A 27,112-nucleotide genomic window follows, 5' to 3' on the forward strand; every position below is an offset into this window, starting at 1 on the left:
CTAATATAGCAGATTTTGCCTTCTGTAAGGAATAAATCCATAAAAGATGGCTGTTGACAGATCTATTTGGTCTTGATCCAGTGAAATCTGTATGTCCACAGGATATACAAGCCAGAAAATAGGTGCTAAAGATAGATAATGGGGATAGGATCTTTCAAAGTTCACTGGATGAAATATTGATGTGATCCAACACGTTTTTTCCCCTCCTTTATCATCTGCTTTTTATGAATTGTGATACAAATTCTCCCCAGAGCAATGGCTTATCTATCATACTTTAGTAGACATTGGACTCCTACAACTGGATTTTCTCCAGATATGTTGAACAGTAATTCAGAAGACTAAATTATATGGGAAGGGTAAATTATATGACCTTTTTCTTCGTTCCAACAATTTCCTCCTGTTTAAAAGCGAGATATATGCAAGAGCACAATGAAAGAGCAGAAGCCTATGTGTGAATAAAAGGCCACGTTCAGATTTTAAAATTTTAATCTCTATTGCCTCCATGTGAAACAGAAGAAGGGGAATGCACAAAAGCTAGTGCTAAATAATGCCCAAAGTGATAAGTATTGCAGAAATATTAACCGTCGTGCTTGTCTGTAGCATTGAGAGTTCATTCCAAATGCGGTAGAAACTTCTTCCTGTGGACTCTGCATGGCCACTTCAGGCAATGCTCCCCCAGTATCTGCAAATTCACTCCAGGCAGCCTGGGCTGCAAGCCAACAATAACAGCTCAGAGATTAATGAGTCAATGTCACCCACTTTGCATTCCTAAACAGTGAGCAGAAAATTCCTGCTGCAGCTTGCAGCCTACACCAGATGTAACCCTGATACCAACAGCATGATCTTCTATGTACTCTCTCATTCCGGGAATGCACTACTAGAGACTCTTAATAATGCCGGTTGGAATTTAAAGGGCAACAAGTGTTCTTGGAAAATATTAGCTAGAGGTGCACAAAAAAGGAATAGAACACACAAGGGATGAGTAGGAAAAGGTGCCCTTTTGGCACTCTGTACTGAGAACAATTGTTGGAGGAGACCAACTCTTCAGGCAGAGAGATTCATAAAAAGAGAGGGCGTTTCATTACGAGAGTCAATAAAACAGATTACCTGCATCTACTGTTGCTTTATGGAAGAATTGATCAAAATAAGTGAACGTCTTTCAGTGAGCCATCACAGTAACAACAAGAAAAAAAAAACCAGAGCTGTTACCCATTTGGACTTAAGGCTGCTACACCTATTGCATTTCTCTTTATGCTGCCCATGTGTGTTTCCTATCAAGTTCTTTCTTATCCACTGTAGAAGAACGTAGGTTTGTCTTACCTTTTAAATAGTTGCCAAATGAGTCAAAAGAAGAAGCTGCAGCCAAAAAGCTGCAGAACAAGACTAATCCTGCTACTTTTAAGCTACCTCATGGACAGAATAAATGAAAACCTTTTTCATTGAGTGCTACATTTGGAAGAAGGATATTGTTGGCCTTCTTAGGCTGTATCTTCTAGTTGTGGGGCCTGAGAAGTTTTTGGAGTTGAGCTCCATCGTCCCCCATTACTGGTGATATTCTAGTTTTGAGAAAAAGTGATGGCTAGAAATAGGGTTATTAAATAATCCACGTAGGCATTTCCAATGTAATTCCTGATTTCATAATAACAATGTATTGAAGAAGCCTAGGAAGGGCTCGGCTGAATCCAGTTAGATTTTCAGGTTACCCACCTTTAGAAGTAAGAAATCATCCATTCTAGAACCAGGTTAGGAAAACTGGATGCCTCTTCAGATGTTTTGGATCGCCAAACCAAGTCCCTTGCTAATGGCCATACTGGCTGGGAGAAATGGAAGCTGGTATCCCATACAGGTAGAGGGAATGAGATTATCTACCTCAAAAAAAGTGCAAAGATGCTTTTATGGGAAGGGAAGACCTCAAAGCAGCAGGAAACACGCTTCAGTCCCTCCTGTCTCCATTTTTAAAAGGATTTCAAACAGGAAAAGAACTGGAAAAAGCTCTCTAGCTAAAACAACGAAAAGTCTCCACCAGTCCAGAAATACTGAGCTAGATGGGGAAACATATGTCAAATCACAACCAAGCGTTTTGCTGCTGGTGACGTACTTGAGGCCAGGAGAGAGAAAAACAAACACACACATGTTTTGCCTGCATGCAATGCAGGGCTGCGATCTTGCTTTCTATTTCACTCTGGAGTTTTGTCCAAGTGATCCCAGAACACAGACTAGTCTAACAGGCACACCACCATCCGTTCCACCCAAAGAGGTCCTTCCCTTCCACTGCTGGTTTGTTTCCCCTTTCAATTATTATTATTATTATTATTATTATTATTATTTTAAAAAAAGACACCCTGACACTTCTAAAAAAAAACCAAAAAACAACCCTCATCTTTTCTCAAAAATTTTGGATGTCTAGCTTTGTGCCATTTAAGAAGAAAAAAGAAGGAAAGACGCTTCCTTTGTTCACAGCCCCTGAGCATCAGTCAGATCCGCAGGCACACGAGTTGTCCCTGACTCCTTTGTAACACTTCAGAGGGGAGGCAGCTTTGTGAAACAGCAGAAAAGAAGCCGGAGCCACTCAGTCGGTGGTGAAGGAGAAAAGCACCATGACAACGATGCCGGCGCAAAGGCAGAGGACTTGTTGCACGGAGTTCCTGCGCAAGGAAAGGAGAAGAGAAGGACAGGCATGAGATTAATTCCAGCCTCACCCACTTTTTTTTTTTAAATCTTTCCTGGACCTTCAAGGCAATCACTATAGAGTCACAGTATAGAGAACTGCAGATAAAAGCTTTTATTTATTTTTAACAAATGAGATTAGATTGTGGTACTTAAATGCTTGCATTTATAAAGGTAAAGGTTCCCCTCGCACATATGTGCTAGTCGTTCCAGACTCTAGGGGGCAGTGCTCATCAAAGCCCAAGAGCCAGCGCTGTCCGAAGACATTCTCCATGGTCATGTGGCCGCTCTGACTAAACGCCGAGGGCGCATAGAACGCTGTTACCTTCCCACCAAAGGTGGTTCCTATTTTTCTTCTTGCATTTTTACATGCTTTCGAACTGCTAGGTTGGCAGAAGCTGGGACAAGTAACGGGAGCTCACTCCATCACGCGGAGCTAGGGATTCGAACCGCCGAACTGCCAACCTTTCTGATCGACAAGCTCAGCATCTTAGCCACTGAGCCATCACGTCCTTGTATTTATACAATATGCTTAACTGCATTAGGTGAAGATCAAACAGATGCCTTTGAAATGCCAAGTTTTGGAGTTGGAGGGGAGTTGGGCTAGGACTTTCCATGTTGAATTAAACCCAGCCTTTTATTAAGAGTTTACGATTCAACATATTTTAACTAAGGGTTGATGATTCAAGGTTTATGGGAGGCTGGAAAATAGCTTAATTCAGTAAACCAGGTTAAATGTGCTGTATGAATACTTTCGCAGTGTTGGACTTAGACAGGGGAAACTGAGGTTCAAGTCTTCATTTGAACATGGACGTTCCTGGGTGACTGTAGTCTAGTCACACAGTGATGTAACATGTTGACTTCTGGGAGATGAAAAACCAAGATTGAAAAACACTGGTTCTTTCTCTCTTTATATATGTATGGATACACACACGGAGACACACACAGAGATTGATTGATTGATTGATTGATTTATAGAGGGATTTGAATTTATCAAATTCTCCTCAGGAAAGATCCACGTGTGTAGCAATCCTCAGCAGTGAAGGCAAAGGAATTTAATAGACCCTTCCTCATTTAAAAAAATATGTCATAAAAGCTTTTCTAGTCTTTGGGTTACTAGACTCCCTTTTGTTCCAGCTGTTCAAGCTTTGCTTCATTAAAAAAAAAACCAACCGTTAGAGCAACTCTTACCAAACATTCTTCTCCTCTAAGAGATCAGGCACCACATTCACCAAAGCAATGTACAGGAATCCTCCAGAGGTGAAAGGGAGAATCCAAGCGATGGTTTCCCCTGAAGAGATAATGAACAGCACGTTACGAACCAAGGGATGTCCATATTTCACATTCTATGTGAAGACATTGAGAGCTTCTGGAGGGAATGGAGCTTCCGAGACATCTGCTCTGCGTTTAAGTTTAGGTTTATTTGGATTTATATGCCGCCCTCTCCAAAAGGACTCAGGGCGGCGTACAACATTAAAAACACACATCACAAAAGTTAAAAAAAGATTAAACCCATTTCCAAAAAGACCAAACCGATTTTTTTTTAAAGAAACAATACATTTAAAATAAATTAAAATTAACATTAACAGGCCAGGCCGGCTTGCTGGAAAAGCCAACTTTTTAGGGCGCGTCGGAAGGACCGGAGGTCAGGGATTATGCGAAGCTCCGGGGGCAGCTCATTCCAGAGGGAAGGCGCTCCCACAGAGAAGGCTCTCCCCCTGGGGGTCGCTAGCCGACACTGCTTGGCCGACAGCAGCCTGAGGAGGCCAACTCTGTGGGATCGTACTGGACGGTGGGAGGCTACTGGTGGCAGTAAGTGGTCTCGCAGGTGCCCTGGGCCTAAGCCATGGAGTTTGAAGAACTTACCTGTCCCTTTTGGTGACTGAGCACAGATGGCAAAGCAGGCGCCCAGGATGCCCCCAAGAGCTGTAGAGAGTTGTAGCTTGGCTGCACTCCAGCGATCAAATCCAGCCCGGAGGAGAATGACAAAATCACCCACCTATAGATCGGGAAAACAGAATGTAGCATCCAGGAGTAAGATACCCAATCTGAAAATGGCTATGGTGGCTGCGGCGTGTTACTTAAGCTGTTGGTGGTTAAGGTGACTGCTTAAACCTGTGCTCCTGGGGTGGTGGTCGTGGTAATCAACCGTGGCTTAGTAATTTGTTTGTTATTTTTATTGAATAAGTAGGAAAACAACAGAAAAAGACTATACAGACAGTCCTTGACTTAAACAACCATTTGTTTAGAAACCATTTGAAGTTACAATGGCACTGAAAAAAACTGACTCATAATCAGTCCTCATACTTATGACCGTTACATCATTCCTAGGGTCAAGGCATCAAAAGTCAGGTGTTTGGCAACTGGAGCATATTTATGACGGTTGCAGCATCTCATGGTCACATGTTCACGCTTTGCGACCTTCCCTGCTGGCTTCTGACAAGCGAAGTCAATCGGGGAAGCCAGATTCACTTAATGACAGCATCACTCGCTTAACAACAGCAGTGACTCATTGAGCAATCGTGGCAAAACTGTCATAAAATTGGGTGCAACTCATTCAACAACTATCTTGCTTAGGAAGGGAACGTTGAGTTCAAATTGTGGTCATAAATCAAGTATTACATAGTAACCTAGTAATCCTTAACTCATCTATTCTGCTATTTATCTTTTTTTCCTGTTGTTGTGGTTGCTGTTAATATTATTACTGTGGCATAAGCTTTGCGCTAAGCGTGCCCTCCTATTTAATTAGCACTTAGAAGACAGAGAAAAAAGGAGAGAAAAAAAGAGAGGGACTACTGGAATGGTTTTTTCCATAAGGTTGATAATATTGATATTATGCCAATTGTCTCAAAGGTGCTTTTTCAAGAGGCAACTGGACTTTCTGGTTTTTCTTTGAAGATGTTTCGCTTCTCATCTAAGAAGCTTCTTCAGCTCTTCTTCATGCAGAAGATTATTATGCTGATTATGAATTTCCCCTTCCCCTCCAATTTATGGGATGAATTGCTCCACCAGCTACATATATCTCAGCCTAAGATTTACTGTGATAAGATAGGCTTGAAACATTTTAATAAATAAGTACAATTGAAGAAATTCCAAGATTTACAGCTGGGGGTAATTAATGACAAAGCCTAAGTTAAGATGCAGCGCATTGCATTTTCTCCAACATAAGAGTCCTTATGCATTGAAAAATCGGGATGTGGTATAGTCTAATACGTCTGGAGAGCACCAGATTGGGAACATGGTTTTTGCTTTATAGAAGATGGCACTTCTGATTGTTTAACAAGAAGCAATATTTACCGTCTGCTAACCTCATTTTGGAAAAAAAAGAAACAAAATGATCAGGATGTCTTCACACCCATTGGTGGCCTCTCCCCTCTCTTCCAATATTAGCGTTCATGCTGTTTTATGACAGAAGAAAAGATTTATCTGCTTTTGGCTTACATCAGTCTGCAAAGCTCTCTGGGTTGCCAACGTTTTGTATATGTACCCAGCTCAACATGAGCTCCGCTTCCCAGCACACATATTCCAGATGCACTCACCTCATGGGGTATTTCATGTAGAAGAATTGCCAGTGTTGTAAGGAGTCCAACCTAAAAAACCAAGGAGACACAACTAGCTACGAGAAGTTTTTATAGCTCAACAGGGTAGCAATAGCAGCAGTACATAGTTCTGAGACGATCTATGCAGTGGTGGGATTCAAATAATTTAACAACTCGTTCTCTGCCTTAATGACCAGCTGGGTAGGCAGGGCTTGGTGGTCATGTGACTGGGTGGGCATGGCCAACTCAATGTCACTCATGTTGATGAGCGCTTCACCTTAGCTGTTACAATGTAATAAGGGTTAATCAGAGTGGCAGTTTCTGTAAGCAGGGAATAAAGATTAGGCTAGAAACAACACCAGAATGTTTCCTTCCTGACTTCCTTACAGGATTAGCACTATAAAGTGGGGAAAAAAACAAAAGGAGATTTCTTCCAACAATTGGTTCTCCGAACTGCTCAGAAAGTTAACAACCGGTTCTCCCAAATAGGTGTGAACTGGCTGAATCCCACCACTGGATCTATGCAGCTTTAGCATTTAGAATACTTATAGGAAACATTCAAGTGGAATTTTGAGGCTTTGTTGTAAATATTAAAGAGGAACATAAAAAATTATGAAATTGTTTCCTAAATATCATACAGACTTTCTAAAAGAGTATGGATAGACAAATCTGCGGCCCATGACCTCACGTGGTCCTCCACCTTAAACAATAAAGCCTAAAGATTCCTTCTTCCAATTTTCCTACTGGCCAACTGATCCTTTTAATCAGCTACATAGCTAGCTGGCACAGATCACTAGTTTTCTGTTGCCATAATCAACAGGAAACTAAACAATCCAAACTTTGCCAGCCATGTGACTATTTGATCAGTTGACTGAGGGAATCAAATCCCGGATTTCCTGCTGCTGGCAATGCCATGGATCAAGTTCTCTGTTTATAGAGGAAGGAGAACGATGGAGAGGAAGGAGCTTAAGTGAATACTGCGTGTTTGATGGGTTGCACTAAGTGTATGCCAGTGACGTGCAGTCAGGGGAGGCAGGGGAGGCGGAGAATCACCACTCTCATCATGAAAATAAAAAAGAATTATTCCAGGAAGCCATGAAAGTGGCTGGGAGAGGCGCGCGGCTTGGTTTAGCCTCCCTGGACATCTCAGCAGCAGCCCCAAGTGTGCCGATCTCGCCATTTTTTACATCGGGCGAGCCCAGGATCCTTGCAAGGGGAATGGGACGTGTGCAGGAGGCTCCTCAGCTCCAGCCTCAATCAGCGCAGCCGCGGTCCCCTTCATCTTGCCTCAGGAAGGAGGGGAATGGGACCACGTGTGCAGGGGAAGGGGATCGCGGCTCTGCTAATCTGAGGCTGTGCGCTGAGGAGCCTCCTGCACACGTGGTCCCATTCCCCTTGCAAGGATCACGGGCTCGCCCAATGCAAAAAATGCCTGGGTACCGTGTTTCCCCGAAAATACAACCTGTCCCGCGCTCACTGACCTAGCGTTATCCCGAAAGCGCCAAGTTACAGGAGCCGGGGGTGGGGGGAGCGCTCACATTGCTTGCCGCCTTCGGTATACCGCTAGGTTGGCGAGTGGCGTTCTGTCCAGCCAGAGGGGAGAGTTGCCGGGCGGCTGCTCTCTTGTGAACTGGCTCCCGAAGAGCCGGGCACAGCCTCAGGGGCGAAGCAGCCATGAGGTAACTATGCTCATGAGCAGCTGCCCGGCAAATCCCCTCTCCAGCCGGGAAAAGCGCCATTCACGGACCTGAGCAGCCGCCCGGCAAATCCCCTCTCCAGCCGGGAAAAGCGCCATTCACCAAGCCCTTGCGCAGCTCTCCCAGGCCACCGCCGCTGGCTGCCGCCGCCCGCCGCCGCCCGCCACCCGCCGCCCGCCACCCGCCGCCGCCCCGCTCCACTCCGCACATAACTTCCAAACTCCAAAACTTCCAGCATCGCCCGCTCTAGGAGTGCTCTCTATGGTGGGCCGGCTGCTGGAAGACTCTCCGGAAAACTCTCTGTCCGGCAGCCGGCCCACCATAGAGAGCACTCCTAGAGCAGCCGATGCTGGAAGTTTTGGAGTTTGGAAGTTATGCGCGGAGCAGAGCGGGGCAGCGGCGGGCAGCAGCAGCCAGCGGCGGTGGCCTGGGAGAGCTGCGCAAGGGCTTGGTGAATGGCGCTTTTCCTGGCTGGAGAGGGGATTTGCGGGGCGGCTGCTCAGGTCAGTGAATGGCGCTTTTCCCGGGTGGAGAGGGGATTTGCGGGGCGGCTGCTCAGGTCAGTGAATGGCGCTTTTCCCGGCTGGAGAGGGGATTTGCTGGGCGGCTGCTCATGAGCATAGTTACCTGTTCTGACCCCCTCCTCTTGTATACCAAGACACTCCGACGCAAAGTCTCTTCAAAGATGTTTATTGACATACAGGTTCCACCTTGGCAGCAATCCAGCCTGCCAAGGTCAAGATAGCACTCTGGGCAGCAATCCAGCTACAGCGACACCCCTTGGCAGCAATCCAGCTACCAAGCTCCAGATAATCACCTTAGCAGCCAAGGTCCAGGGAACAGATTGACAGTAATCCAGGTAAAACCTTTAGCAGCAATCCAGCCTGCCAAAGTACGACACAGATCTGAGCTTCTCCAACTCCAATGATCAGTTGATTCCTGCAAAGGGTGTGTCCACAAGCAGTCCCTTTATAGTCTGGAGAGGAGTCTAATGATCAGCAGCTGAGAGCCATTACCTCCGGTAATTGCTCAATTGCTCCTTACGCCGGGTAGCACGTCGGTAACGAGCATCTAATAGCTCACTGCTGTCTGACTCACTGTCCTGTGACTCCTCTCCACTGCTCCAAGGCATGACATCAGGAGCCCCCTTCCTTTGGCTTTCACCACTGCTCCATGCCTCAGGCGCCCCCTGGTGGCCAACCAGCCTCTCTGCGCCCTGCTCAGCGTCGGAACCCTGTCCAGGGTCCCCCACCTCCTCTTGAGCCGACTCAGAGGACACCTCGCTGTCGGAGTCTGGTGGCAGCGGCACCGGCACCGGCTGGGCCACAACACTATCCCTCACCGCAGGGCCCTTCCCCCGGGCCTGACGCTCGGGATGCGGTCGGGAGGGAAAACGTCCATGATAGGCCCGCACCAAAGCTGGAGCATGCACAGCCGTCGCATCAGTCCAGGTCCCACCATCCGAGTCCTCGTCCGCCCAGTCGACCAAATACTGGAACCGACCCTTGAGCCATCTCGAGTCACGGATAAGGGTCACTCTGTGCGATGGCCGTGCGTGCGCCTCAGGCGACGACGGCAGGGGCGAAGAGGGACGTCGGAGAGGACAATCCGACCGCTCAGGGATCAGGAGCGAGCGATGGAACACCGGGTGTACTCGCATCGAGCGCGGGAGGGTCAGGCGATAGGCCACCGGATTGATAACGGCCTCCACAGGGAACGGCCCCAGATACCGGTGGTCCAACTTCCTCGAAGGCCGGTGGGACGGAAGATGCCGCGTGGACAACCACACGCGATCACCCACGGCCAATTCCGGCACCGCACGGCGAGACCTGTCCGCCACCCGCTTGTAATCCTCCTTCGCCTGATTCAAGTAGCGGCGCACCATCTGGTGAACCGCCTGAAGCTCAGAGAGGAAATCCTGCGCTGCGGGGACCGGAGAGTCCACGGGGGTGAGAGGGAAAAAACAAGGGTGGTACCCGACGTTCGCCATGAAAGGCGTCGTCCGTGTGGAGGAGTGCTGCGAGTTGTTGAACGCAAACTCCGCCACGGCGAGGTACTCCGCCCAATTGTTCTGCTGCTGGTTCACGAAGCAGCGCAGATATTGTTCCAGAATCCCAATCACCTTCTCCGTCCCTCCATCGGTTTCGGGATGGTGCGCCGAGGACAGACAAACTTGAACGTCAAGAGCGGCCATCAGCCCTTTCCAGAACTGGGCCGTGAATTGTGTACCACGATCAGAGACGACCCGGTCAGGTAGGCCGTGCAGCCGGAACACGTGCTGGAGGAACATGCGGGCGGTGGCGCGGGCTGTCGGCAATCTCCGGCAGGGGATGAAATGCGCCATCTTGGTGAGCATGTCCACCACCACTAGGACCGTAGTGAAACCAGACGACGGAGGCAGTTCCGTCAAGAAGTCCATGGACACGGCTCCCCAGGGTCTGTCCGGGGTCGGCAATGGCTGTAGCAAGCCTGGAGGAGCTCCCGTCGCTGATTTGGCCTGTCGACACTGCACACATGACGTGACGTACGTCTGCACGTCGTGTCGCAAGCGAGGCCACCAAAACGTACGGGAAACCAGGTGCAAAGTTTTGAACAGGCCAAAGTGTCCCGCTGCCGGAGTGTCATGACATTGGGAGAGAACCAATCCACGGAGCGGTCCTGCAGGCACGTAGAGCCGATCCCGATACCTCAAAAGGTCCTCGTCAAAGGTCCACGGGGATGTCGGCCCTACCTCTGCCCGCCGTTGTTCTACCCACTCGTCGTTTCGCTGCGCATTCCGTATCAACGACCGTAAATCCACGGGTTCCTGGATTGCAGCGAAGGACTCGACGGGTAGGACCGTCCGGGGGGGGCAGTGAGTCAGCAGGGTCTGAGTACTCCGGCTTTCTAGATAGGGCATCCGCCCTCTGGTTCAAGGCACTGGGGATATACGTGACCTTGAAGTGGAACCGGGCAAAAACCAGAGACCACCGGATCTGGCGCTGATTGAGCTTCCGGGCTGTTGTCAAAAACTCCAGATTCTGATGGTCTGTCCGGACTTCGACCTGATGCCTGGCCCCCTCCAGGTGATGTCGCCAGGCTTCGAACGCCACCTTGATAGCCAGCAACTCCTTCTCCCAGATGGTATAATTGCGCTCGGAAGGATTGAGTTTCCGAGAGTAATAGGCGCAAGGGAAAAGGGTGCCATCAGGGGCGTGAGCCTGCAATAACACCGCCCCCACCGCGATGTCGGACGCATCCGCCTCGACTACAAAGGGGCGATGGGGATCAGGGTGTTTCAAGATCGGCTCCTTTGTAAAAGCGCGCTTCAAGGCCACGAACGCTTGTTGTTCCGTGGACCCCCAGTGAAACGGCACTTTCTTTTGCAGGAGCCGAGTGAGGGGCGCGGTCAAGAAAGCAAAGCCGGGGATGAAGGACCGGTAGTAGTTGGCAAACCCGAGGAGTCTCTGAACATCTTTCATCCGTCGAGGAGATTGCCAACTTCGTAATGCCTCCACCTTGCCTGGCTCCATCGCAATTCCTTCAGGGGATATACGGTGCCCCAGGAACTCGATGGTGGTCTGCCAGAACTGACACTTCTCCAGCTTGGCAAACAAGCGATGCTTTCGAAGGCGCTGCAAGACCTGACGCAAGTGCTGTTGATGATCCTTCCGAGACGTAGAGTAGATCAAGATGTCGTCCAGGTAGATGACGACAAACTGATCCAAAAGGTCCCGAAAGATATCGTTCATAAAATGTTGGAAGACAGCTGGGGCATTGGTCAACCCGAACGGCATGACCGTATACTCAAAATGTCCGTATCGGGTGCCAAAAGCTGTCTTCCATTCGTCCCCCGCCCTGACTCGAACCAGATTGTAAGCTCCACGTAAGTCCAGTTTTGTAAACACCACGGCCTCCCGGAGCCGCTCCAACAACTTGGGAATCAGAGGCAACGGGTAGCGATTACGGATCGTGATGGCGTTCAAGCGCCGGTAATCGCAACAAAGTCTTAGATCCCCGGTCTTCTTTTTGACGAACAAAACCGGGGCAGACAAGGGCGAAGACGAAGGCTGGATAAAACCCCGGGCCAGGTTCTTGTCAAGGAAGTCCCGCAATGCGGCCAACTCCGGTTCAGACATGGAGTATAGGCGACCCGTCGGGAGTTTCGCATCAGGTACCAGGTCAATGGGACAGTCGTAAGGCCGGTGCGGTGGCAGTTGATCCGCCTCCTGCTTGCTAAACACGTCCGCGAACTCCGCTAAACCCGGCGGCACTGTCACCTCGGCCGAACTGGGCACCTGAGCCGCGCAAACATGACGGGTATGGTCCACGCATTGCAAGGACGGGAACGAAATGCGGTTCTGCGACCAGTAGATCTGGGGATCGTGCGCCCGCAGCCAAGCCAAGCCCAACACCACGGGGAAATGCAGACCCGAAGCCACGTAAAATTGAATGGCCTCCTCATGCTCCCCGAGGATCAGGCACAAAGGCTGCGTGGCGTTCTTGATGGGTCCAGACAGAAGCACCCGGCCGTCAATGGTCTCCACTCGCATCGGAGGGTCTACCGGGCACAGAGGGACGTGATATTTCGTGACAAACGCTGCATCCATAAAATTCGTGGTAGCCCCGGAATCGACCAAGGCATGGGCTGGAATTCCCTGCGGACTACCCGACAAGAGAATGTGCGCTGCAAGAATCAGATGTCGTGGAGGCCCCTCCGCCTCTGTTCCGGCCTGTGCCCGACCCGAAGTCTCCCTCAGATTGGGCCCCGCCCGTTTCCCGACACGTTGCTGAGGGGAGGCCGCAGTCCGCACAGCCGCCCTACCCTTTTTGGGGCAAACCAAAGCCAAGTGTCCAAAATCCCCACAGTAGAAACACAACCCCCCTGCACGCCGTCTGTCCATCTCCGTGCGCAACAAGCGGGGTTTGGCGGCACCCAACTCCATGGGCTCCTTCCGTGCAACTGCAGTCTCGTGAGGGACTGGCACCCTACTGGTCTCCTGGGACACGCGGCGAGGCCTCCGCCTCTGCAGCCGGGCATCTATCCGGAGGCACAAATGAACCAACGCATCGAACGTTGGAGGCCTGTCCACCCTCACAAGCTCGTCCTGCAGGCCATCTGATAGGCCGTCCTGGAAAGTGTCCATAAGGGCTGGCTCATTCCAAGCAGAGTCCTGACTAAGCAGCCGGAATTCGCTGACATAATCCTGCAAAGAACCACGCCCTTGGTGCAACTCTTTCAGGAGTCTGGTGGCTGTTTCCCCCTTAATGGGATCTTCAAACATCAGCCGGAGATGGTTACAAAAACCCTGAAAATCGTCCAGCAGGGGGCTCGGTTGGGAGAGCAATGGAGTGGCCCACCTCGCTGCTGTGCCTGAGAGCAAGCTGATGATAAATCCCACCTTCGTCCGGTCAGTGGGAAAGTCCTCCGCTCTCAAGCTGATAAACAGCTGGCATTGGCCCAGGAACGCTGCAAACATTGCTTGTTTGCCATCAAACTTGTCTGGTGTAGCCACTGGACATTTCCTCCTTGGCTGGAGGGGGTTTGCAAGCCCCTGGAGCTGAGAGACCTGACCAGCCAGCAAAGCAATCAGTTGAGCCAACTGGGCCATCTCAGCTTGTAGTTGCTCCATTGCAACTTAATGGAGTTTTGTTTGGGGCAGGAATCAATCTGTTCTGACCCCCTCCTCTTGTATACCAAGACACTCCGACGCAAAGTCTCTTCAAAGATGTTTATTGACATACAGGTTCCACCTTGGCAGCAATCCAGCCTGCCAAGGTCAAGATAGCACTCTGGGCAGCAATCCAGCTACAGCGACACCCCTTGGCAGCAATCCAGCTACCAAGCTCCAGATAATCACCTTAGCAGCCAAGGTCCAGGGAACAGATTGACAGTAATCCAGGTAAAACCTTTAGCAGCAATCCAGCCTGCCAAAGTACGACACAGATCTGAGCTTCTCCAACTCCAATGATCAGTTGATTCCTGCAAAGGGTGTGTCCACAAGCAGTCCCTTTATAGTCTGGAGAGGAGTCTAATGATCAGCAGCTGAGAGCCATTACCTCCGGTAATTGCTCAATTGCTCCTTACGCCGGGTAGCACGTCGGTAACGAGCATCTAATAGCTCACTGCTGTCTGACTCACTGTCCTGTGACTCCTCTCCACTGCTCCAAGGCATGACATCAGGAGCCCCCTTCCTTTGGCTTTCACCACTGCTCCATGCCTCAGGCGCCCCCTGGTGGCCAACCAGCCTCTCTGCGCCCTGCTCAGCGTCGGAACCCTGTCCAGGGTCCCCCACCTCCTCTTGAGCCGACTCAGAGGACACCTCGCTGTCGGAGTCTGGTGGCAGCGGCACCGGCACCGGCTGGGCCACAACAGTTACCTCATGGCTGCTTCGCCCCTGAGGCTGTGCCCGGCTCTTCGGGAGCCAGTTCACAAGAGAGCAGCCGCCTGGCAACTGTCCCCTCTGGCCGGACAGAACGCCACTCCCCAACCTAGCGGTATACCGAAGGCGGCAAGCAACGTGAGCGCTCCCCCCACCCCCAGCTCCTGTAACATGGCGCTTTCGGGATAACGCTAGGTCAGTGAGCACGGGACAGGTTGTATTTTCTGGGAAACACGGTACCCAGGCATTTTTTGCATCGGGTGAGCCCGGGATCCTTGCAAGGGGAATGGGACCACGTGTGCAGGCGGCTCCTCAGCGCACAGCCTCAGATTAGCAGAGCCGCAATCCCCTTCCCCTGCACACGTGGTCCCATTCCCCTCCTTCCTGAGGCAAGATGAAGGGGACCGCGGCTGCGCTGATTGAGGCTGGAGCTGAAGAAACTTCTCCGTTTGGGCTGCGCCCCTGCGATCGGAGCAACCACCTGGTTTGATGACGTCACCAGCCTCACCAGTCATAAACGTCACCGCACGTCACTGGTGTATGCATTACAATGAGTTTTCATGTTCCCCTGGTTTGGCCATCACATTCTTTCATGTTTATATATCATAAGCCGCTCAGATTTTATCTGGCATTGGATGGCATTGAAATCAAATGAATCATCATCATCATCATCCTATGTAATCTTGGTGACAAAAGTTATATTTATGTACATATGATTAAAATGTCAGAAAAGTCCATATAACAGTTAAGGCAGCTTACAAAATAAAAAATATATACTATAAAATGAATGAACAAAAAAAGCAATTAACCTAGCAAGCAAGTGACAAACAGTGCTGATCTTTTAAGAAAGGTATCATGTGAATCCTACATTTTGTAGCCAGACAGCCGTCTAATTGCCATACTTTACATTCATTTCAGTTCTTGGACACTTCTCAAGAGCAGACAAGTCAGCCTTCTCTGCTGCATCCCCACCAATGGAGTAGCATTACTCCATGATCTTCCCCTACATGTTCAACCTAGTTTGCCCTAAGAGTTCTTCCACTTGCATTTAAAACCCTCCTCCACTGTATTTCATTGGGAAGAAGGGGGCTCATCTGGGCCCCTCTCCTAATCTCACAGATCTGCCAAGGCTTTAACTCTGTTGGCCAAATGAAGGCAAGAAATTCCCCAAGCCTATTTATCAAACTCCTGGATCTATTAAGTGCTGGGTCAGACTATTTTAATTCTACGATGGTTTACAACAGCCATTAATCTAAACTGACCAGACTGTAATCTGTCCATGTGAATGGAATTAAAAAGTTCCTCCATTTTGGGATCATGGGAACCAATCAAATACCACACCTGCTATATGTCCTATATAAGTGCAGCCAGAAGAAATTGGGCTAGACCAAGGAACATGGTGGGCCTACGATCCTAAGCCATTCCTACTGCACAACTTCAGTGCGGACACTAAAGACTTTCAAAACAAGAAGTGTTGGATAGTCGTCTACCAGATATCGTTCTGATTTAGCTTAGAAAGAGAGATTGTTGTGCAACAAGGTGAACGATACACAACAGTATCCCTGCACCACCCAAGCCACAACCCAAAGGTAGCAATAAATATTCGATATAAGCAGACTGGATATTGGATAGAGATGGAATCTTTACTACATTTGTGTTAAGAGTAAAGGAAGCAATATATTTGGGGAATAGGGTCCAGGTCTTTTAAAACCATCTTCATGTTGTTAAAGGAGAGCCGGTCTCCTAAAGAAGTGAACAAGTCCCTTCGGGGAGAGGGGGCGGTCTATAAATCAAATAAACTTGAACTTGAACTTACCTTTCTGCTAACCAGGAAGCTAGCTGCCACTGCCAATCCATGTGTGAAATTATCTATGGTATTAGCCAAGAGATTGAGATATCCACTCATCTGCCCAGGGCAAAGGGAAGTGGCGAAGAAGAAGAACAAAAAGAAAGGAATTCAAAAGCTTTAGGGTTAACCAACATAGATAGCCATTTTCAGAAGCAAAGCAGAAAACGTGTGTTCCAGTCCTGGAATGATGTTTTGTATAATGTTGCTTACTCTAGATGAGCACAGCTTAATGACATTCCCAGATATAGTCCAGTTGTGTGGAAAGGCACATCTAGTCAAAACTGTATGTTTCAATGAATCCTGACGTTGACAGAGCCTGACACAACAGCTTCATGATATAAAGCTAAACACAATGTATTTTTATAAATTGGAATGAATATTTAGTACTTATGAGCTTTTGGCAACAATGAACATGGGAAGTGCAGATGAATAAACTACAGTTGATTCAGGGTTGCTTTTTTCTAACAGGAATGTTTTTAATAAGGCAAAAAAGGTGATCAATCTCTTCAGCCTGCAAGGAAATAAAGTCAACACCATAGAACAATATTCTGATCCTTCTAACCTCTTGAGTTGTGATTGTTTTCACTTCTACTTCCGACAACCGCTGGGTTTTTCCAAGCAGCTGTCTGAACATTTGAAAATGAAGCTGTTACAAAGCGGGAAAAAGGTATAAAAATATTGAACCAATTCCAGCTAGAAATTTCAAATGGGAGGGACAGTTAAGAAATGGGTATTCTGAAAAACAGAATCCATGTATCAACACAAACAACCTGTTTAAAAGTTCCGCTAAAACTGGAATAATTATCAGAGGTTTACAGCATTGCTTCTGCAACACTGATCTGCTTGGAAGGTTTGTCAGATTTCTGTCACTGTAGTTTTCTTTCAACTTTGTCATTAAAGTCAGGCAGAAGAAAACCTTAATCCAGGAAAATTTGGAACAAAGGGCTTTATAGGGATGAAATAAAAAGTGAATTGTTCAGTCACAACCACATAAGATGTACTCAGAGAAACATCTGAAGAAAAAAAGTTTCTTGGCCAACTATTACGTTCTGGGCTTATGTGGCAGAGAGCAGCACAAGAAATATTGTCCAGAGGGCATGGTTCCATCTAAATATCACCAGGTCCTAAAACTAACAACTCACTGTCAGCGAAGAAACTAAAGCTAAAAAGAAGTTGGATATTTCAACATGGTCTGAAATATAGGTCCAAAGTGACCATGAGTTATTTACAGGAAAGATAAAGCTTTTAGTAATGGCCTTCATGTTACCCAGACTTGAGCATTATGGAAAACCCTGTGAGGAGATTGTGGCATATCAGTTTTAGTGGCCTGCAGCTCTGCTCATGTGAGCCAGCCTTTGCAGTGAATAAAAGTGGGGAAGGGAGCTCAGTTTTTGCCACTGGGGTATCATTAATGGCTGATGTGCCAGTCTATTGTGGTGAGATGTTGAGACAGCAGTCCCATTGCCCCAGACTATTATATAGGTGTTGGGGAGGAGAGGTGGGGGAGGAGAGACCCTCCTCCTCCTCCCCTCCTTGTTGAGGGGCATACTGCTGATCTGGCTAAAAACTGGAAAGGGAGAAAAGGAGAGGAGAGAAGGAGAGAGAGGGAAAGTCTGTCCACAGAGTGAAAAGAGTGGCTGGACAGAAAAGTTGGAGAAATAAATTAAATGTCTGAAGCAGTTGTTGGCTTCTGAGTGGGAAGGGAGAAGAAAGGTCCAGGAGTGGCTTTCCTGAAAGAAAAGAAATGAAGGCCCTAGAGTTTTATCCAAGACCCTAGAATGAGAAGGCTGCAGGCAACAGTTCACCAAGGGAAAGGAGTGTATCAGCTGTCATGGAGAAACCGGCGTCTTTGGGAAAGGACTGAGCACCCCGAGAGAGGTTCTTTGCCTGATAAAGAAGCAGCAGGAGAATGTCAAGCCATGTTGAGTAAATTACAGCCCATTCCTTTCTTTTCCACTGTCTCTCTCCCTCTTATCAAACCCCAAAATGAGGAAAAGAATCAGAAAGAAAAGGGAAAGAGGAAGAGCTAGAGGGAGACTGTCTCTGGGAGGTAGACTTAGGAGGAAACCCAACACTGAGTCAACAGCGGGACTCAGCTGTAAATATTTGTTACAAATATTTGCCGTAAATAGTTTTTTTTAAAAGCAAAAAAGCTCCACTGTATTGCAAAAGAACAATACATCGCCAGTCCAAAAAGAATTCCCACCACACATTGACAGAGGCAGAACTAGGAAAAATCTGTAAGAGAAAAGTAGGGGGACATTCCAAAGGGGTACAGTAGAAAGATCCTTCATTGGCTACAGGAAACACGTAGAAGCTGTTATTCTTGCCAAAAGAGGCATTACAAAGTTCTGACTAAATGCCCAACTTCTGAAACTTGATTCACTTCTATCTTAGTCTGAATTGGGATCCTGCATATGAAGAGGAACTATGGTTTCAGGTCTGGGGGAAATTGTTGTGTTTACCTTTGTAGAGGTTGTGCCAGCTTTTGTTCATCTAGGGATCCATTGAATCATACAGCTGGATTAAGGTGCCTAAACTTTTGCATGCAATTGTATTCACCTATGAATATTTTCATTATATAATCCTTATGCCGGTCTATGACTGGAATAAAGATCCTTCATTTTTCTCTGAGTGTAAATTTGCATAATATAAATGTATTCGTGTTAATAAAGAAATGAATAAAGATCTGAATTTGAATGTGGGAACAAGGAGGCATGTTGCTTTGGAAACAGCAACACGGGATTAAATGATGGTCCCTAGAAACACACAAATACAAAATTCAGCAGATTCAGCATTACTGTGTTTTGACGGGCATAACTCTATATGCCCTGATAGTTCTCAACAGGAACACAGCATGTCTGACCGAGCTCCTTTCCCCTCAATTGGAAAGTGTATTTTTAAAAATACAGAGTCCCTGCACTGCAGGAAAGAGCATTGCTCTACTGATTGCAGAGTAAGAACATTGTTAGAATCCAGATACTGGCTGTTTATTAGGGCTGTGCAACAATCTGAATTCAAAGGAGCGGGGGAGGAATTTGGTATGTGTCCGCATGGGCATGTCACCTGTTTTGGAACATCTTTAAATCAAATGTGTATTTTGCTTCTTTGTGGAAATATCAGCAGGTATTACAAATCAACTTTCACCCTTTGAATCCAGATCACTTACTTAGTCCTATTCTCTCTCTAAATGTAGCATGATAAAGAATTAAATTTAAGGAGGATACGTGTGGGGACCAGGCATGTGGGGCACTGAGATGGGAGATGGAATCTTAGCTCAGTGGCAGAGGACATCTTTTGTATATGCAACATCTCAGATGCAATCCTGGGCATCTCCTATACAAGGAGGCAGAAAACAGAGAAGACTTCCACATGTGATAATGGGATATACAGGGTTGGGTGTCTTAATAATCTCAGTCAATATAAAGCAGCTCTATGTTTTATAGTACAAAGATTAACAAATGGAAAGTTTGCTTCTTTAGTTTTTCTTCTTTAGAATCCTGTCCCACTTGCTTATTTTCAGCAGGCCATGAACTTCTTTTGAGAGTTTTTTCTTCAAGTGGTCTATTTTATGGGCCATGGATCTCTAAAGGTAAAGGTAAAGGTTCCCCTTGCATATATGTGCTAGTCACTCCTGATTCTAGGGGTGGAGATGCTCATCTCCGTTTCTAAGCTGAAGAGCCAGCGGTGTCCGAAAATGTCTCCGTGGCCATGTGGCCGGCATGAGTAAACGCCGAAGGCACATGGAACGCTGTTTCCTTCCTGCCAAAGTGGTCCCTATTTTCCTACTTGCATTTTTTACGTGTTTTTGAACTGCTAAGTTGGCAGAAGCTGGGACAAGTAACGGGAGCTCACTCCGTTACGCAGCGCTAGGGATTCCAACCGCGGAACTGCTGACCTTTCTGATCGACAAACTCAGTGTCTTAGCCACTGAGCCACCGCGTTTCCTCTGGATCTCTAGAGACCATCAATAAATGTTTTACCTTGATTTTCTGAGTTGAAGATGAGAGTAAATGAGAAGACCCATTACAATGAGCAGGGCTGGACTTCTTTCTTTGGATTGGAGTGTTCGCATCTTGCGTAGATAAACTGCTGCCATTCAAGGTCCTTTCAGTAACTGGTTTGCAATTATTAATCTAAAATCATGGAGAAGTGGCTGAACTTTATCCGTGTCCATCAAACAATGGCTAAGAGATTTCTCGTATTTCTCTTTAAAACATCCCATTCGAAAGGCAACGCACAAGGCATCATTTTGAATATTTACTAGGTGAGAATGCAGCCACGCAAATTAAACACACATTTATATACTTGCTGTGGAAGCAAAATCAATATCATTTACTTCAGTCTCTCTTAACTCCACCCCAAAACACACACTTAAAAAAAGAACCATGAAAAATGGCTATTTTGAAATTTGCAAGACATGTATATACTAACGATAATGTAGGCTTTTGAATCCATTTCCAAAAAGGTGCTTCAAGTGCACAAGGGCATGTATGTAGCATCTGCCTGCAACTCTTTAAAAGCAACTGTGCCTTTCCATGGGACTGCCCTCCAAAGCTGCTACCTGATCCCAAGCAACAATGTGGGTACTTTGAAAGAACAGCAGACAGGTGCTACACCTGTATCCTTCTGCGCTGTAAAACCTATATTTGGTATTAAATCTGAAGCACCGCATAGCTATAAGATACACAGATACAACTTTCAGAAACTATATATTTGCACAGTACATGCTCAGTGCAGAAGCAGAGAGAGGTTAGAATTGGAAAAGAGTGAAATGCGATCCAGTACTTAGGGCTCTTCACTATTAGCAGAAGATTCCTGTGGGGCACAATAAATGAATGCCTTTCTTCTCCCCTATAGTTTGTATACACTGAATTCCTAACCTATGAAGGGAGCTTCAAAGAGACAGATGGGATAAAGTGTCATGCGGAGCAAAGAACAGCATATCGTGCCATATCTAAAGCAAACACAAGTGCTCCTTTCACAGTCCACTCACCAAGTTGGTGCTTCCTTGTTTTTCACTATCTGGGAACATCTTCTGCACGCTCAGGAAGGTCAGTAAGCCAATGATCACCCAGAGCCCCAGAAGCTTCTGCTGTTGGAAGCTCTGCCCTTCTCCTTGTAAGGGTGGGGAGAAGAAGTAGAGCAATCAGTTCCTACTGTACACCTAAAAATCACGGCTCCACAGGATGATTCTTCCAGCTCTAAGCATCCCCAAGGAAACTGATTCTGTAGAGGGCATGTTTCATTGCTCTATTGTCACCAAAGTTGGGTGCCAGAAAACAAAGAACAAAATCCTAAGGTTCCCACACTCCAGGTATCAAATAATGCAACTTAAAATATTTGCTATGATTCCTGCTAGCTAAAATACCCTCTTTTCACTAGGTTACCGCCTTCTGATTCATCAGAGAGTGTCTTGGTTTTAGGTCAAGGAAAAATAAAATATTTGGCACTCAGGAGTTGGGTAAGAAATTCATCTGTTGCAATATAGACCAATGAATTACAACTGAATTACAACGGGCCACAAAGTACCTGGGGCTGCAAGAATGGTCATAAATATAACACTGCATGGATTTGTACCATCCACGGGTAACCAACTGTCATTAGTCATAAGCCATATGGGTCTGCAGCTGTGAGGAGACCTGGTTTCCCTGCCCTACCCCCAATCATTATGATCAGTTGACCAGCAGAAAATGGACTCTGGTATAATTAATGGCAGGAAACTAGACCATCTGGTCCTAGCTGGTCAGTGATCACATGATCAGCTAGCTGGCAGGGATCAGGTTACTAATTTCCTATTAATAGCAGTAGGAAAACAACCATCTGCAATGGCTTGGTAGCAGGAGAGAGGCAAGATGCATTTGAAGGGTTTAACAAGTGGGTGGACTGAAGTATTATGCAAATATGGTCTCTGCCTCCAACCAATAAAGTGATAGAGGTAGTTCCTGCTTAGCATCAACAATTAAGGGCAACACTAAACACCTAAATTACTAAGTGGAAAATTATATAACTGCAACAGGCTTATAACTTCATTTCCCCTTTGGTCATTAGGTGAAAACATAATTTATGATTTTACTTCAGCCTTCTTTATTAACTATAATTAGCCAGTTATGAAACACATGTAAATGGCAACCAAATGATTGTGGGATGCTGCAACAGTCATAAATGTGAGGATTGATGAAAAAGCTATTTTTTTATAACCTCTTACATTTCAATAGTTGCTAAATGAGGCAACCTGTGAGACTTTTCAGGGTTGAAAAGTCAGTTCACACACAACTGGCAATTCTGAGTGCAAGAAGTGGATATACCTTGGCAATTCTGAGAGCAAGAAGTGGATATACCTTGGAAATTTTGCAGCAGAGCCAAAAATTATCTGTATAAAGAATTCCTGATTACATACTCAGAGTTGCAAACATAAAATACATCAATGGGCTTGAAAATTTTTATAATATTTTTTTTAAAAAAAATCAATAGATCAAAAGAAATCACAAAATCAAAATATCACTATTTTTGGCTTCTCAGATGTTGATATTATCCCATCATCCTCTGTTATTTTGATTAGTGATAAAGGAGTATGTTAGCTATAGTCTATTTCTGAGAACTAACACTGGAAATCACTACTTTTGAGTTTTGGTGTATATAACATTACAAAGGTAGCTTTTTTTCAACCAAAATGCCTAAGAATGAGGTATTTATAGATGCATTATTAACGCATTATTATATGATTAATATAATCTAGTGATAATATAGTATCCAGCATTATACTCTTGAAAAAAAATTGGTTTTCCCCTTTCTAAAAGTTAGATTGCAGTTAATCCCTTGAAATTATTTTTTTTAAAGCTAAGAGCCTGTAAGTTTGCATAACTCTGTTTCTTTCTGGCTACTACTATATATTCGTCTCTTTTTTTTCCTGGAACCTTCATCTATGTAATTTCTTGCCTGTCCAGGTTTTGCTACAGAGTGTTGATTTTGTTTTGAAAGCCTGAGTCCTAAAAGCTGTGTGTTTTATGCATTACACTTCGAACAAGACAAGGATTTATTGAATAAAGTACCATGTACAACTCTGGCTATAACCATGCATGTTCAAAGCTGAAAATTTAGCATCCAAGCCTTCTTAAATTATATGCACAGCAGGAAACCTGCAGCTTGCAATAGCTAATGCATCCTCCTGGCATACCCTGGAAAGTTTTCATATGGTACCTTTGAATAAATGGACTACAGTCAGCTTCAAGCTCTTGACTGTAGCCGAGCAAGCATGACAGGCAGACATGTGTGAGATGATGCCCAGAGGCCAGATAAGGAAAACAAATGGAGACACATTCCAGAAGAGTCGCTAGAGACGGGAGTTTTAAGAAAGGTAACCTCTGCAAATTCAAAGCAGACAGCAAATCAAGGACACTTGTTGCTCCTGGTGTACTACAGGGTCAGAAAATCCCACTTCTACTAATCAATCTATTAATTATAGGGCTTCACTTCCTCACCATCCAAGAGCGTTACAGCGCACAGAGGTTTTAGAAGTTGTGTTCAATTTGTCTATATTTTTCTTTATTACACCCACAGATATATGATGGCTGTGCCTGATTCTTTATCATACCAGGCCTTTCTATGATTGCAACCCCAGAAAATGAATCCATTCCAGAATCTATAACATTATCTTCGCAGATGGGATGAAATGGACTTGTCTCATTATCTTGATATAGGCCTGGGTGTTACCTGCAGCAGCACTACAAGTGTAGGCCCAGGCTTCTGGAAGCAGGTGGAGAAAGACATTACCCAGAAGCCCACCGACAGCAAAGCTCAACAGCTGCTTCATTCGATGCGATCCCTCTGAAAAACAAACGGCAGCCAGTCACTTCAGGGCTTGGTCTTATTCTGCTCCATAGGACAAGCCTGAGAGAGCATTTGAATAAAAAAAGATAGCTGCTATTTAATTAGCTCAGATCCACTGCTTCCAACAAAGCACTGATATACTTCACACCTCTAAATTGTGCCTGCCAGCTGGAAGACCTTGGCAACTGCACTTTTGAGAGCAGCAAAAGCTGCACGCTGGAAGGTTCCCACTGCCATCTGTGCTGGACCCAAACGAAAAAAAGCAGGGCAGTTGATGCCTGGCCCTTTGGCAAATAAACAGATTTGGGAAATTCTAAAGATCCAATCGCTTGCTAGAGAAGTTAATATATTGATTGATTTAACACCCACACTTATTTAAGAAGAACAGGCGTACAAAATATATACAAATACAAACAGACACACTGTCTGACAAAAACTGAAAAGCCACTGAGGTGTTTGGTTTTCTTGTGGTCAGTGAGGAGGAAGGCTTCAATATAGGAGTGGGCTTCAAAATTTTTAGCAAGGGGCTCTCTGCCCAGTGGGTATGGCCATGGTGGGTGTGGCCTAGTTGATCTCCTATACCACAGTGGGGAGGGGGCATTTTTGCCCTTCCTGGGCTCCGGAGGCCCTCCCTTCCTGAACTTCCGGTAGGCCCGTTTTTCGCCCTCCCTGAGCCCCCTTGCGCACCCTGCACCCAAAATGGGCCGCATGGAGACTCCTGGGAGGGGTGGGGCAGGGTGGGAGGGGCCAGCCAGGAGTGGGATTTGGGGGTTCTCCAAACTGCACAGAATCTTAGCTAGAGGTTCTTCCAATCCCCTGCGAACCCACAGCAGCCCACCCCTGCTTCAATCTTCTGTCTAATATTTTGGTCACTGCCATAACTACTGGAAATCAAATAGTACAAACTGCTGAAGTACATGCAAAATCACTTACTTATCTTCCTTTAAGTAAATAAGAGAGTTTCACTTCTTGGGTTGTGAACTTTTGGTTAAAAGGATAAAGCCCGATGGGTGAAGTCCAATGTGACTTTTAAACTATTCACTGAACAAAACATGAGGCCTCACCTTTAGCTATGAAGTTACTTTGCAAAAATGACAGAACTGATTATTCCTACATTTCGAGAAGGCCATAAAGAGCTTTAAACATACATGCTATCTCTGGTATTCACTGATTGGGGAGAACAGGCACAAATGATAGCCAAGACTAACAAGAATGCTTTGCTGAAGAGCTGACCTACCTTCTGATTTCCATGCTGCTCCCACCTCGAGAGGAACGAACAGTAGAGGAAGAACCCCACTCAATCCCACCATAACAGAGCCAATCAGAGAACAGATCCAGGCATCCAGGCGTTCTTCACTGAATACAGCTCCCCAGGACCCAGCATCTTTTTCACAGAGGGAGCTCGTCCCTGGGGTTGCAGGTCTCAGTGGAAGATCCTGGGCCTGACAGACGACATTAAGCAACAGGAAAAAGAGAATTCCATGGAGGAGCAACCTTTCCCCCATCGTGACTCTGTGGATTCAGCCTGGCTGGATAATCCCTGAAAGCAAGAGGGGAAAAAGATTAGCCACTCTATACCCAGGTTTATGTTTCTTTTCATATCAGTAAGTTGAAAATCACCTTTCTCACAGCATTCTCCTCGCTCCCGTTCAGATTACGTCTCTTTTTATTTCAAGGAGAGTAACGTTAATCCAGTTTTGTTGACTTTCAATAGGGAAATGTCACTCAGTGCAGTTCCTGACTGATTTGTTCTTATGTATGTAAGAGGTGAGCAAATAAAAATATTTGAGCTAATTTCTTGTGCCCTCACCTACAAGGCTAATTGAGGAGAGACACTGAGGGACTTTTAAAGATCCAAACGAATGAAGATCTCATCCCCATAATTAACACTTAACGACGATGTAAATGTGGGATTTACAAAATATTTAGATCAGGACTGCAATGAGGAAAGGCTACAAGATTAAGAGTGAATTATTTTATTTCATAAATAGATTTGAAAATAAACAGGGTGGGGCTCATCTACATTGATTTCCTTCTCAAAGGTAGTCATGCAATTGTTCACTATAACTGGGACTACACCTGATGGTCGGCAGTCAACAACAGTTGGCTTTGGAGGGTGAAGACTTAAGGGAGATTATGACAACAATGCTAGCTGATTATATTAAAAGAGATAAGCAACAGCTAAGGTGGGATATTGATCTGATATATAGAATTTATTTATTTATTTATTTATTTATTTATTAGCGTTTATATACCGCCCCCTCTCCCGAAAGGGACTCGGGGCGGTGTACAGTCCGTATCAAAATACAACAAATTAAAACATAGTAATAACTACATAAATACATGTATGAGAGGAGGATAAAATATGCCAAACTGTACAGCTAAATAAATAAATCGATACAAAAGTTTAAAATCCCAACGTCATATCAGGTTAAATTTAAAACACTATCCCTCTAAAAACCAGTAAGAATGTGTATGCCAGGAGGTAGACGTTATAAATTATGCCAGACCAGCCAGTCGGAACAGGTGTGTCTTCAGTTTCTGTCGGAAGGAGCGGAGGTCAGTAGTGGTTCTAATGTCGGGGGGGAGGTCATTCCAGAGGGTTGGGCCCATCACAGAGAAGGCCCTACTCCTCAGTGTCGCCCGTTGGCATTGCCTCGTGGACGGCACCAGGAGAAGGCCCTCCCTGTGAGAGCGAATTGGCCCCAAGGATGTATGTGGGAGGATGCGATCCCGCAGGTAACTAGGCCCTATGCCATGGAGCGCTTTAAAGATGGTGATCAGAACCTTGAAACGCACCCGAAAGACTACAGGCAGCCAGTGCAGCTCGCGCAGGAGAGGTGTTACGTGGGAGTACCTAGTACTCCCCATGACTACCCGCGCGGCTGCGTTCTGGACTAGCTGCAGTCATCGGGCGCGTCCCAAGGGAAGCCCCATGTAGAGAGAGTTACAGTAGTCCAGGCGAGACGTCACCAGTGCATGAGTGACTGTGCGTAGGGCATCACGGTCCAGAAGGGGGCGCAATTGGCGCACCAGGCGAACCTGGTGGAACGCCCCCCTTGCCACGGCTGCCACATGATCATCCATTGACAGCCGGGCATCTAGGAGGACGCCCAAATTGCGCGCCCGTTCCACAGGGGGCAATTGTTTGCCCCCTATGGCCAGTGA

At 46.4% G+C, this 27,112-nt stretch overlaps 1 protein-coding gene across 1 annotated transcript in view; it reads right to left on the reverse strand.

The window, feature by feature from the left end:
• Positions 1-1,108: 1,108 nt before the first annotated feature.
• The window catches only part of SLC39A13 (solute carrier family 39 member 13), a 39,282-nt gene continuing 13,278 nt past the window's right edge, over positions 1,109-27,112 (reverse strand). Inside the window, exons 2-10 of the mRNA XM_081939096.1 lie at positions 25,182-25,484; positions 23,828-23,941; positions 21,111-21,232; positions 20,098-20,250; positions 16,082-16,171; positions 6,207-6,257; positions 4,534-4,666; positions 3,859-3,958; positions 1,109-2,645 (exon numbers count right to left, since the gene is read on the reverse strand). Coding sequence (XP_081795222.1) covers positions 2,570-2,645; positions 3,859-3,958; positions 4,534-4,666; positions 6,207-6,257; positions 16,082-16,171; positions 20,098-20,250; positions 21,111-21,232; positions 23,828-23,941; positions 25,182-25,449 — 1,107 coding nt within the window. The 5' untranslated portion in view covers positions 25,450-25,484 and the 3' untranslated portion in view covers positions 1,109-2,569. The remainder of the gene's footprint in view (positions 2,646-3,858; positions 3,959-4,533; positions 4,667-6,206; positions 6,258-16,081; positions 16,172-20,097; positions 20,251-21,110; positions 21,233-23,827; positions 23,942-25,181; positions 25,485-27,112) is intronic.

The sequence above is a fragment of the Natrix helvetica genome (genome assembly GCF_964273705.1).
Source record: "Natrix helvetica genome assembly, chromosome: 1".
Taxonomy (NCBI): domain Eukaryota; kingdom Metazoa; phylum Chordata; class Lepidosauria; order Squamata; family Natricidae; genus Natrix; species Natrix helvetica.